Genomic DNA, 14,265 nt, shown 5'->3' on the forward strand with positions numbered 1-14,265 from the left:
GGTTAGATAAACACCTGTGGGATGATCTGGATAATACTTAATCCTGCCTTGAGGTTCCTCCCAGTCCAACATTTCTATAATTCTATAAGCTCTGAGGTTTGTGGAAGCGCCATCACTTTACACACTAGAAATGAGTTAAGTATAGCCATTAGTAGATGAAAAATAGGAACAAGCCTTAGTAGTAAGATGGACAGAATGAACTAATCCATTATATTTTATGATTCAACAGTAGCCATGTGTGTTTTTTGTGGAGAAAGGGTAGGGGATTCTTCCTGAACTTTTTTTCCCCTTAAACATCATATTTGACTGTACCTATCTTAGCATTTATATCTACAAATATTATGGGTTTCTCCTTCTTTGTATAGAAGGAGTACTTCCTCAGTCCGCTCAAAACCAATCTTGCCCCTGCTGGGTCTGGTTTAATAAAGTCTCAAACAGCGACACCCCTCCTTCTGAGGTCTGGTTTCATATTAACACAAAATATCTCAAACAGGATGTTTGAGATCTCTCAGGATTCCTTCTTGCCAAATCAGTCAATTCCAAACTCTTAAGTCTCACTGCAGGCTTCCCCATCGAGAGGTTCCTAAGCAGCTCCTATTACTCACTAACTAGGAATCATTGCTGGTCTTCCCTCAGGCCACAAGTCCAGGACAGGACACTCCTGCCTATTGAGAATAGGTTGCCACTGATATCTCCCAGAAGGGCTGGCACTGAGTCAACCAGGTCTGTGCTCTCAGTTCTCCAAATACTACAGTTTAGGAGGGGAACAAGGCAGAGATCAGAGTTGGGTGTTGAACCCCTTAATAGCCCAAGCTCTACCTGTGATAGGGACACAAAACTGTCCAGTCATTTTTAAAATCCAGCTTACAACTTTAGCTCCCTGAGCTTCTATAGCAAAGTCTGCCTCAAAGGCTGAGTACCTGCTGTGTGAAAAAAAAATTTCAATTTAGTTGTTTTAAATCTACCGGTCCTTAAATTTATGGAACAATCCCCTTGTTCGTGTATTATATATAAATATAAGTCCAAGACCCCATTTGTGGTGGAACTGCTAGTAGAGATACCCTACTGACTCAAGTCTGGATAATAAAAACAGAGAAATTTTATATTATATTAGAAGACTAACACAATACCTGGATGTATAAAGAGAGGACTTTTAAGAAAGAGAAAGGAGATGATATTGTCTCTGAATCTGGCATTGGTGAGGCCAGCTGGAATACATATTCTGGTGTTGATATTTAAAAAAAAAATATTGGACATGGTTCGGAAAAGAGCTACGAGAATGATTTGCAGTCTGGAAAACGTGCCTCACAATGAGACTCTAAAGGACCTTAATCTCATTTATCTAGGAGAAGATTAAGCAGCAACTCAATCATGATCTTTAATTATTTAAATGGAGAAAAGACATCTGACACTAGAGCGCTCTTTAATCTAGCTGACAAGGGCATTACAAAATCCAAGGGCTTGAAGTTGAAATCAGCAAAGTTCAAACTGTAAATAACATATAAATTAACGCTAAAAGTAATTAATCATTGTAACAGATTACTAAGAGATTTTGTAAATTCTTTATCAGTTGGTGTCTTTAAATCAGGCTTGTCTGTCTTTCTAACCAACAGGCTCTAGTTTAACCACAAGTTGTTGTTATAGATGTAGGAATCATTGGGTGACATTCTATGGACTGTGTTATGAGGGAAGTCATGATAATCAGACTAGATTATCATAATGATTTCTTCCAGCCAAAAAATCTATGACACTGAAAATCCAAGGAGAAGTTGCCAACTATCTCTTATAATGTTTTCCCCTTTTTCATTATTTTCCATGTGTTTGAAACTCAGTTTTGATACAGACCATTAATCAGACAGTAAGTTTGTAAGAAAAGATTCCAGAAATATATAAAATGTATTTTATATGAATATTTAATTACAAGCTTGCATTGTAATCTTGCTGTCAAAGCAGCTTTATCTTGATGATACGTCCAAGAGCTATAACTGAGGTAGCTTTTCTGATGTGTTGAAATGAAAGCACTCAATATACCGACACATCACAGAATATGTAATAAGTTTTCTTCCAAATTCTTCTTCATTAAGTTATTGATTAAATCAGTTTAATATATAATCATCTCTGTCCAAGCACAACACAATGGTATGTAGGATTTGGATATTCAGTTATTCAATAGCTAGGGCTTACTTCTCTAAGACAAAAAAACTGTTTTATTAATTTATTTTGATATTAATTTAAAAGGAACAAATCCATTTCAATAGTGCAGGAGCAGTCGGGATTTGTGATGGTACATGTTGTCACAGCCTCGTGTCTGCTTCAAAAGAGAATACATTTGTGGTAGACAATCTTTTAAAAAAATGAAAAAAATGGTTAAAGTGATTTCTAAACTATGGTCCATGAATCACTGGTGCCATGCACTCTTTGCTGATGGAGAAGTTTGTGACTCCAAATATTTTGGCAAATAGAAAATAAAGTGCTATTTATCACATGACCTATCCCAACCATTCTAATTAGTTAGCCATTTGCATTGCATTTTGTATTACAGCCCACAATCATTACTGCATTTTGGATTTTTTGTATTATGAAAATATAGGCCATCTCTTTATTTAGCTGGGATCTTCTGTAGGGTTTTTCAAACACTCTGAAATGAATTTTTGCTTTTATATGATATCATTTCAAAAGGGGAGGTGGAACTCATAATTGACATATCCATCTAAGTGAGAATCCTTTTACCCTAAAAAGCAGCTCATATATTATATCACTGTAGTAGCTACAAACCAGACCATGACTTTACTCTGAAGCAAAAAACAAAACAAGACAAAACCAAAACAAAAGCTCTTCATAAAGGCAAAGCTACTGCAGACACTGAGAAATAAAAATAGTCCCTTGATTAGATTTTGAGGACAACATGTCCTTTTGCTAATATCTCTCTGCTGCATCTTAATTGGTAAGTAAATGAATAAAAGATGTGTTTATTACTGCTTAATTGACTTGTTTGCTTTCATTTCTATCACTGATTTATTTTGGAATGGGGGATGGGTGTCTGTTACATATGGTCTTTGAATTTGTTTAGCTTCATCTTTACATAAAAAAAAGTGCATTCTTCTTTCCAAGAATCTGATCTGCTTGAAGAATATGTTTCAAAATCAGGGTCAAGAGTGCCGGAAACTTCAGCAAGATCTCTGCTTGGCCAAATGGAGTTTGACAGTGTCTTTCTAATGCCTTTAAAGTAGCGAGCTAAAGTAGACAGGCGGTTTATTGTGCAAAAGAAATTGTGCTTTTAAAAATGATATTTTTAATTTCCTTTACAAAGGGCTAACAAAAAAAACCCTGGTTTTATATTGAACCTTGTATAATTCTGAATTTATATTCAGTGCCTAACAAAATCAAGTTGCTCTGGAATTATGGTCACATCACAGGCTGCACAAAAGAAATAGAAACTGGTGCATCCTAAGTGGCTTATTTATTTCTTCTCCAGATGACAATTTTGTTATGGAGTATTCCCTCCATTTCTAATAAATAATACTTGTGCTTGTTCTATGTATATAATCTATGACAGAGTATCACAAGCAAGGCTTGTTGTAATACATTGCCCCCAGCTAGGCAACAGAGTGGTGTACTTTGCAAATGAAAACATTTGTCTGAATGATGCATTTCTGAATGAGAATTGTTTTGTTTTACAGAGAGTTTGGCCGCTGGAAAGTAAACAATCTAGCTGTTGAAAGAAGAAATTTCCTTGGCTCCCCACTGCCTCTTGCACCTGAATTCTTTCGCAACATAAGACTACTAGGACGTCGCCCAACCCTTCAGCAAATCACAGAGAACCTTATCAAGAAATATGGGACACATTTCCTACTGTCAGCTACCTTGGGAGGTATGGTCAGTGATATGAAAAAACGTTTCCATTATGAAAATAACCACAGACAGTCAGAGTGGGTATAAATTGCTACTTTTATATTATCAATACCATTAATATTAAATCCTTCATTGAACTTTTCTAGCTGAGAACATAGGGCCTGACTGATCCCTGAAGATCTGAGGTCTCTGTCTTGTATGGAAGAGAGGGGCTCAGCTACCTCTGCAACATCACTTTCTCCTTGCCTTGGATTCAGAGTGGGGTCTCACTGGGTTCAAAGACCCATGCAAGGGAGGAATTAGGCAGTATGCTGCCCATAGGAGGAAGAGGTAGGAGAATGGTGAGACCAAGGAAATGTTCATTGTTCCTTCTCTTTCTCTGAGAGATTCTCTGGAAAGATAATACAGCCTATCCTGTATTGCCTTTTCACAGACCCCACTGTGTGGTTGGGAAACTCCCTTCCTTAAAGATAGACATCTTGTGGTGCAGCCACTGACTGCAGAAACCCTTTCTGTACTGTGGATGGGGCACCAGGGACACAGAGCCACTGTAGAAGCACAGGGTCTACAGGCAGATGTATCTGTGGACTGGCCTTTATTGTAATAGGGAGGGAGCCTTTCAGTGGAACAATTGGGGAGAAACTCTAAAAGGAGAATTTTATGAAGAGTTTTCTCTAGTCCCCTCCCATCACTTTTCCTGTGGGAGGGTCCAGTTGGACCCATAATTTCTTTCATGAGGAATGGGAAGTGATGCCTGAACAAAATATTTTTAAAATATTATGAATGCTACAAACCAGTACCCAAGCTTGAATGTAGGGTGCTTCATCTTGGAGTATAATTATAATCTAGTGTTCTCTAGAATTATTATAAATCAAAAGAGACAAATACACTAACCATGGCCCACACTTGAATGGTCAATGCTTAAACATCATTTTGCTTACCTTATGTTCGATCAACTACTACAAAACCATTTTATTTGGACATTTTTAAACATTTTTGCAGAAATTCAAAGGCATGACATTTTAAGTCAAAAATAGTTCTATTTGCAAGTGAATAACATGAACGTTTCCAATTTTTCAGTTATGAAATTTGGAAATTGGACAAAAACAATTGGCCTACAAAACAATAAAGTTCATAGGCCCAATTCCTCATTGCATCCATGCTGAGCTCAGTTATGGTACTGGCTCGGTTATGATAGTTTGATACCTGGCAAGATACTAGACCAAATTATTAAACAATAAATTTGTAAGCACCTAAAGGATACTAGGTTTAGAAGGAATAGACAAAATAGATTTGTCAAGAACAAATCATGTCAAACCAACCTAATTTCCTTCTTTGACAGGGTAATTGGCCTACTGGCTAGTGGGAAAGTGTTATACTCTGATTTAATAAGGCCTTTGAAAACAGTCCCACATGACAGTCTCATACGCAAACTAGGGAAATGTGGTCTAGATGAAATTACTGTAAGGTGGATGCACAACTGGTTAAAAAATTTTACTCATAGTGTAATTATCACTGTTCATTGTCAAACGTGGAGAGTGTATCTAATGGGATTGAACAGGGGACTGTCCTGGGTTTGGTACTACAGTACTCAATATTTTAATTGGTGTCTTGGATAGTGGAGTGGAGAGTATGCTTATAAAATCTGCAGTTAACGCCAAGGTTGGAGGGTCTGCACATCCATTGGAGGACAGGACTAGAGTTTAAAATGACCTTGACTCATTGGAAAATTGGTCTGAATTCAACAAGATGAAACTCAATAAAGAGAAGTGCAAAGTACTTCATCTAGGAAGGAAAAATGAAATATACTACTACAAAAAATGGGGAATAATTGCTTAGGAGGTAGTACTTCTGGAGGGTACTTCTGTGGGTTATAGTGGATAACAAATTGATTGAGTCAACAATGTGATGCAGTTGCAAAAAAAAGCTATCATCATTCTGAGGTGTATTAACAGAGGTGATGTATATAAGACATGGGAGATAATTGTCCTGCTCTGCTGGCACTAGTGAGGCCTCGGCTAGAGTAGAGTGTCCAGTTCTGGATGCCGCACTTTAGGAGAGGTGTGGATAGATTACAGAGTCCAGAGGCAAACACCGGAAGTGATAAAAAGGTTTAGAAAACCTGACCTATGAGGAAAGATTAAAAAACCTGAACATGTTTAGTCTTGCAAAAAGGAGCTCGATGGGGGACATGATAAGCATTCAAATAGGTTGAAGACTGTGATAAATTGTACACCATGTCCACTGGCAGTAGAACAGGAACTAATGGGTTTAATCTGCAGCAAGGTAGATTTAGGTGAGATATCAGGAAACACTTTAAGGGTATTTAAGCACTGGAATAAGCTTACAACAGAGGCTGTGGAATCCCCATCATTGGAGATTTGTAAGCACACATTGGACAAACAATTGCCAGGGATTGTCTTGGTTTACTTGGTCTTGCCTCAGCTCAGAATGCTGGACTTGATGACCTCTCAAGGTCCTTTCCACACCTTGATTTCTACTATTGTGTTCTGGGACAGGTCTTTGCAAAGAAAAAACATTTGGTATCCAAGGGAGGAGAAAAAGCCATCATGTTGCCCCAACGTATGTTTCATGGGAACCATAATTGACTCTCCATTCACAAGACACTTCTTCCTTCACTGCAGGCAATTGTGGTGATGGGAGAGAACAGATCCCTCAGGCCCACCCTGGCTAAGACACTGGGGGTTCTGCCTAGGATGACCAGATCGCAAGAGTGAAATATCAGGACACATGGGGGGAAGGGGAGAGACAACCACAGGTGCAGAGCCCTGACTGGAGCCATGAGAAGGGGCGCGCAAGAGGGGTGTATGGCCCCTGTTGCAGCCCATGCCACAAGCCATGGGGCAAGGTCTCATGGCCCCAGCTCCAGCCCCCAGCAGAAGCCACTGGGACAGGGGCACAGGATCCTGGTTGCAAAGTCAGACCCAGTCACAGGGCAGGGGAGCGAAGGCTCCCAGTTCTAGCCCTGGCTCCAGCTCCAGCCCCAGTCACAGAGGGGAGGCCCGCAGTCCTGCCTTCAGACCCAGCTTCAGCCACTGACAGCTGAAGCAAGCTAAGTCACGGAGGTCTGGAATCAGTGAGTGTCGTGGTCCCCCTCACTAAATTATAGACTTAGTTGTAATCCATATTTAAACATACAGATTTATTTGTACACTAAACAAACAACAGGGGTAAAGGGCAGGGTTTTTTATTCTGTCAGTAAATCAACTTCACAATTTGCATACCTCTCAGACGTGCCAGAAGTCTAGCACTTCTTGGATGACTTTGCCACAGTCAGGACTTGCTTCTGGGCAATCACAAAGCTGTAGAAGTCCTTACAACTCATCCAGAAATTCATTTTGACAAGGGTTTCACTCCACACCAAGTCTATGCTGCTTCGATTCCGGACATCTGTCCATGCATCTTTCATGATTGAAAATACACACTCTGTGTATGCATTGCTTACTGGTATACTGAGCACGTATGATACCATCTTTGTCATGTTCAGCTGATGTCTTTGATGATTCAGTACTCATCACAGAGCTGATCAAGATCCACTGTTTTCTGGAGGTTTACAGCTGTCACGGCTGCAGACAGATCCTTGTATTCGAATGCCCTATTACTTTGATGTTTGAGCACTGGGAGTTGAACAAATAGCCGGTTGTTGAAAAATCAAACCATTTCTCCAAATATAGGATTGACATGAAGACTTTCATGAAGTCTTTCTGGAGACATGCAGCAGTGACAGGCAGCATCTCAGTTAATGCATTTTCAACTTTAGAGCCAAATAATTTGTCATTCTTCCGTCGCTGAAGTTTAATTCTCAGAGTATTCATTATGGCATACACTTAACATGCTGTCATACTCTCATTTTCCAAACAGAGCACAGTATCATTGAAGATTTTCAGAACATTCTGGAGGAAAAACAGATGAACCTCAACTTTGCTAGGCCCCTCACCTTGTTCACCGTTTTCCATGTCCGAGAACAGCATCCATAGAGATTTGGGTACTTGTCACTGCCCAGGAAAACAAAGTAGCACTTAACAGCCTGTCACATATTTACAAGCTGGTTTACAACTGGGAAAAGACTCAACCAGTGTGTCGGAACATGGTGCAGAAAAGCGGCATACTCCATATCCACAAAGTCAAACATATCCTTCAATGCTGCTACTCTCTTAGCAGAATTGATGAAACGATTGAACATCTTAATCACCAGAGTCTCAATGTCAACTTATAGGGTATTGCTCGCATGTTTCACTACATTGTGCACAACATGGGCAGGGCACTTTGTAGGCAAGATATTTTTGTTTTGTTTTTTAAATTCTGGTATACTGGTTGTCGCTTTCCGTAATTCACGTTTGCATTATCAGCACAGTAGGAAGACATTTTGTTTAGGTCTAGTTTGTGTCACAAGTTTTTCAAGTAATGTGTTGCTTATTGCCTCTGCAGTCTCTTCCCTTTGCTCATAGAAGTCTAACAGTTTATCGTGGACCCCGTGTTCGGGTGACCAGTATCTCAGCGATAAGGGAAAAGTTTTCACATTGTCCTTGTTAGATGCATCTGTGGCAAATGAGAAATAGGGACTGTCTGGCTTGCTGAGGTCTTTTAAAAATTCTGTTGAGAGTGGTGACAGCACATTTTTGATCACTGCCTCCGCTTTAGTCTGGCCACAGCTGACATGCTTCGCAATCGTTGAATCTGGAAACAAGGTAGGCGCAAGTTTAAGTTCACAGTCACATGAGCGATAGTTGATGAACTACTGTGTGGTAAACTTGAGTTAGCTCAGCAGTGATAACCTTGTTATTGAAGGATTCATTTGGCCTGCTGAAAAAATGTGAGACCAGGGTATTGCTCTTGTGAGTTTTGGTGTTTTGTTCATGATTTTTTGAATCAGCATGGTGCTTAACATCAGACTCACTGCCATGGCAAATGCTAAATTCCTTCCCTCATGCTTTACAAAAGGTTTTTGAACCACACTCGTAGGATTTCTGAATCCAGGTATAAGTGGTTTCCCATTCTGTACTCTATCTGCACTGTCTTCTTTGTTTTTTGGTAGTTGGCTCCTCCCTTGCCATTCCCATTTCAGGTGGGGTTTTCAGCTGAAGACCATTAGCTAGATAGCTAGTCACTGAAAAGAACTGTGTAGTCTCTGTGCTTCTTGCGTGTTATTATGTGCCCACTGTAGTTTTTCCTACGTTATGCACTGTGGTTCAGAATTGTAAACTACATATCCCTACTGTAAATTGTGTTACACCTGAAAAAACAAAATTGCCAGTAGATAACAGCACAGTCGGGTTTAATGGGACATTCCCAATTGACTAATTTTCTATTTCACTATCAAATTTTAAATTTTACAAATGGCGTCCCGATTGTACATCAAGCAGATGTATGCTGCCAGGTACAATCCCTGCTTGCCAATGTGGGTAATTGAACTGGGCAGCAGCTTAGCAGTACTCAGCCTCAGCCTGCCCTGGGTGGAATCAGTATGTGCAGAGGCAGGTGCCTCCTTTCCTTGGTTCTGCCATGAGCTAGGAGGACCAGTCTGCACACACTCTGCTGGGGGGAGGATGCAACTATTACCTCTGTGGGGCACGTACCCCTGCTTCCCCCATGCAAAAACAGGTAGTGAAAGAAAAGCTTTGAAATGGCAACTCTCCGATTTTAGCAGCCTCCCCCATCGAGCACAGAGCCACATCTCATTTCAGAGCTGGCAGTTCTAGCCCTTCCACTGCATCCATGCAGCTGGCTGCAGGGGACTCCCTGCCTAGCTCTGCAAGCCAGGGCTCCCTGCAAGCTGACCTGCCCAGCCCTCCTTAGGGGCACCCCAAGTGCAAAGTGGTTCCACTCCAGGACTGTCACTCAGCTCTGGGTGCCGAGAGCCATTGGAACACTCCAGCCCTGGGGGTGAGCCAGAGAGGAGGTCAGCTGCCACCTGGGCTCAATTGGTTGGGGTGGGTTTTCCTCTATTGTCACTGCAGAGTAAGTTTTCCAGATGCCATAGCTTTCTGCGGGTGCTGCCCCTACCCCTTAAAATACATGGGCGACTTCAGTTCACTTTGGATTGGTCGGATCCCAAAGCTCCTTCGCCAACAGCGGGTTTGGATCTGGTGCAGTGCTAAGCCTGGTCACAAAGAGCTGGCAGGTGACAGCTGAATTGAAGTGTGACTTTTGTTCCCAGCCTCAAGGAAAGGCAGTCTTTTCAGTACTGGGTTTACAATGGTGACTCAGTGGTGCCAGGCCCACACTCAGAAGGAGCCCTGGCATGGCCTGCTCCATTTGTACTGTACCCCCAGATCCCACAAAGCCCACTGGCCCCACACCAAGTCTATGCTGCTTCGATTCCAGAGATCAGTCCATGCATCTTTCATGACTGAAAATACACACTCTGTGTATGCATTGCTTACTGGTATACTGAGCACGTATGACACCAGCTTTGTAATGTTCAGGAATTCACACCGCAGGCTCCTGCCGGTGGCTGCTTCCCTAGTTGGAGGCAGGAGCTGCCCCACGTAAGCACAGCCAGCCCAGGATCCCAGTTATGTGTGGTCCCGGACTGCAAACCAAAATATCGGGACAAAGGGACTGTCCCGATATTATCGGGATGTCTGGTCACCCTAGTTCTGCCTAAGTTCTCTGCTCTTTGCCATCCTTTTATCTCAGGAAGGCTGCTCCACAATATTTAGTCATTAAGCAGAATGACATTTTGCTGTGACTCTTAGAGGGTAGGTTTACACTTACCTTCCCCGTCGACACAGTGAGTTCGACTTCACAGAGTTCGAACTATCGCGTCTGATCTAGACGCGATAGTTCGAACTCCGGAAGCGCCGCGGTCGACTCCGGTACTCCACCACTGCAAATGGCGGTGGCGGAGTCGACGGGGGAGCCGCGGAGTTCGACCCCACCGTGTCTGGACGGGTGAGTAGGTCGAACTAGGGTACTTCGAATTCAGCTACGTTATTCACGTAGCTGAATTTGCGTACCCTAGTTCGACCCCCCTTCTTAGTGTGGACCAGCCCAGAGTCCCTACTACAACTCATTCAAATATTGGGCCCAATTATAGTAGCTGAAAGATGCAGCATCAGCAGAAGGCAGTCCATCAACAAATGGATTTCCAGCTAGGAAACATTTTTAAGATACTTTGACTGCTGTATATTCCACGTATTATTGCTCCATCTTCCTGAGAATCAGGCTACAGTTAGCCTGTTAAACTAAAATTTTCAAAACGGGCCAGATATGTACTTAAATGAGATTCCCATTAACAATAATGGAAGCTGTGTACCTACATCTCTATGTCATGTTTTGGAAACTGGTGGTTCAGTGTGTAACTAGGATCCAGTTTCACAATAGATTGAAGAACTCTAGGATAGGGGCTGTTGGGTGGGGATGGGGGTTGGTTGGGTCCAGGTCCAGCTGCATTGCTCAGTGGTGAGAGGCTGTGTGGCTAGCGGTAGGGGAACCCAGGACCTCTCTGCTCCACCAGGTTCCAACCCAGGGCCATGTGACTAGCAGGTTGGATATATGGCCTGCAGGGTGAACGCCACTAAGCCTGCTCCCTGGGTCACCTCGTACCATGGCCTCTACTCCTCCAAAGTCACAAAAGAGGTTGGCTTGCAGACTCTTAGGTTCTCACTGACTGTGGGCTGGAGGCTCTTCTCCTTCGGTCGTGGCCCACCATTCCCGATCTCTATGAGCTTTGGAAGCTCAGCAGCAGGGTCTGGTCCAGGCAGTGAGGAGCTCCTTTGCAGGTGCTAACAGCATAGGACTACGCCCTTGCTTTATCCACCATGACTGAGCAGAGTGGCTCCCTTTTAAGTTCTGCCTCCACTGTGAGTATGCGCAGCAGGTACAGATAGGTAGGGCTGGGGCGGCTCTATGTTTTTTGCCACCCTAAGCACGGCAGTCAGGTGGCCTTTGGTGGCACGCCTGTATACGGTCAGCTGGTCACGCAGATTCAGCGGCATTTCTGCTGGTGATCTGACGGTCCAGCGCCTTCGGCACCCACCGCTGAATTGCCGCTGAAGCTATGGGACCAGCAGACCTCCCATAGGCATGCCGCCACAGGCATTTGCTTGCTGCGCTGGTGCCTGGAGCTGCCCTTGGGTAGGGTCTTCTGGTCCCAAAGCGGCTTGTTAACCCTTGTCTCGCCCATGTGGAGCTTATACACTCCATCATAGAGGCTCAGTGTTAAATACAGAGTATAAATCGTTCTGCATAAAAGAGAATTAGCACACAGGATTACCCGACCAGACATTACAAAATGAAATAACATTTTAGAGATGCAGTTTTATTCCTTGGTGGGTGATTATATTAAAGATAATTCCAGTGACTGAGTATTCTTCTTACAGGGCAATCTTGTCAAAAGCCCTTATTCACCTGAGGAATGGTTTTCTTTAATACATTTTGTAACTGAATTCCAACTATATATTAATAAAATGACAGTAACCCTATTCTCCTTTGGCTGATATCTGAGTTCCATAACAACTGAAATGTGATCTTGGAAAAGAGCATTCCAGAAGTATGTTGAATTTCTGTGCCACCTTAATAATTTAAAACAAAACATTAAATTATATATAATTTTAAGAAATAGCACTTCTGTGGCAAACACATCATAATTTAATTGAAATCTAAGCACATCTTGTACACGTGTTGATCAGCAATCTGCTACAGACACGTCTTTTGATACAAGACTTCCAGGATTGCTGGTAATTTCCCATAGCAAAATCTGAGCTCTCCAGGACAGTGATAGTACTTAGACACTAGAGGTGACATCCTGACTCCATTGAATGCAGTGGTAAAATGTCCATTGATGTAAATGAGGTTAGGAGGACCCTACATATTTGATAATTATTCAAAAAATATTATACAGCACTAAAGTCCATATCCTGTAAATCCTCTTTGAGGGGGACCTTTGTTTCCTTCTATTGGAGTTCTATATCTGGAAGCTTTTCAGATTGGGAAAAAAGACATTTTTATAGTAATGATTGTTCAACATTGGGTTGTGTATCAGAATTCTACTAATACAGAGTAAAAATGGTAGGGCTTGATCCATCAGAATTACTGAGCATCTGTATCCCTCATGGGCCACAAATAATCTGCTGTTGTTCAATGCCTTTTGAGGAGGAGACCTGTAACAGGGTGCATAGAGGGCCGGGCACCCCTTGACTGCCAGCCCCATGTTTCCCTGATCAAGGTGCCTCAGTCTTCTAGGCAGTGGGGTCAGGGGATTCGGGCCTTCCCACTCCACTGAGTCCCAGCCCAGTGCCCTGCATGAGTCGAAACCTGAACAAGGGGCCCTCCCAGTCTCAATCTACCACTCTGAGCTACTTCCTATCACTGTTGCTTCAGTTGGGGGCATGTTCCCTATAGTCCCATTTGCTGGGGTAGTTGGGCCTCCCATAGTGCCCTCACATGTGTCTTGGACAGCATTCTGCCATGGTCCCAAGCTCCTTCGGGCAGGGCAGCCATAAATTTGGTGAGGCTGAACCTCATATTGGCTTTGGGCTTCAGTCACTCAGTTACCTCATTTGCCTTAGGCTCCTAGGTCTCCTCCGCAGTCTCCTTTGGCTGGGGAGACAGTACATACTCCCTGGTGGCTGCCTTGGCTGTTATGCTAGTGACCCTTCCTCTCAAGGAGAGCAACAGCTAGCACCTGCCTCTTTGCCAGCCAGCCCTGAATTGAGGCAGCCTCTCTCCTTTTCTCCCCACTCTAGGCCTGACATTGATTGCAAGTATAATGGGGAAAGGCTCACTGGGCACAAAGACTCTTTTTAACCCCTGCCGTGCTGGTGGGCAGCTTCATCTTCATCTTAAACCTTGAAGCTATGAGTTTCAAAGGCACTTGAATATCCCAGCCTAATATGCAAAACACTACCCAAAGGCAAATGAAGACTGTGGGAACCTTTCCATTGACTTTAGGGGACTTGGGCTTAGAGAGACAGCCTCATTTTTCAGAGGTGATGAGTATACCTACATTTCCCATTGGCTTTGGTGCAGCAGGCACTGAGTACGTTTGAAAAATCAAACCATCTAAACTCAGTTCAGGAAATTAGTATTTTATAAGATTGTTGTCAAATGACACCTAATATCATACACACAGTCCCCTTTTCTGTTGTTAGAAATCCTTTTGGGGTTAGAGTATATGGGGAATCCTAAAACATGTACTTCCCTGCTTCATTAACATATAGCTGTAGTAGTCCTCCCACATAATACCACTCTTACCTTTCCTTTAATTATGCCTTTGAAAGGGCTATTGCTTTTATACTCTCTGATAAGAAAAGCCAAAGCCAAATATGCACATTTCTTTTTTTAATAGTGCTCTTGAACATTTATATTCATGGGCATAAATGAAAACTTGGCAAATGACTGACCTTGCGGTAAGATTTGTGTGCCTCTGCGACCACTTGGCTTGCATGA

At 42.6% G+C, this 14,265-nt stretch overlaps 1 protein-coding gene across 3 annotated transcripts in view; it reads left to right on the forward strand.

Moving 5' to 3' along the window:
- Positions 1 to 14,265, forward strand: part of BRINP3 (BMP/retinoic acid inducible neural specific 3) — a 319,206-nt gene that overhangs the window by 174,689 nt on the left and 130,252 nt on the right. For all 3 annotated transcript variants that reach the window (XM_045026029.1, XM_045026030.1, XM_045026028.1), the window contains one exon: positions 3,681 to 3,871. In XM_045026029.1, the coding sequence (XP_044881964.1) occupies positions 3,681 to 3,871 (191 nt within the window). The remainder of the gene's footprint in view (positions 1 to 3,680; positions 3,872 to 14,265) is intronic.

Source organism: Mauremys mutica, chromosome 8, assembly GCF_020497125.1.
Source record: "Mauremys mutica isolate MM-2020 ecotype Southern chromosome 8, ASM2049712v1, whole genome shotgun sequence".
NCBI classification, from domain to species: Eukaryota; Metazoa; Chordata; order Testudines; family Geoemydidae; genus Mauremys; species Mauremys mutica.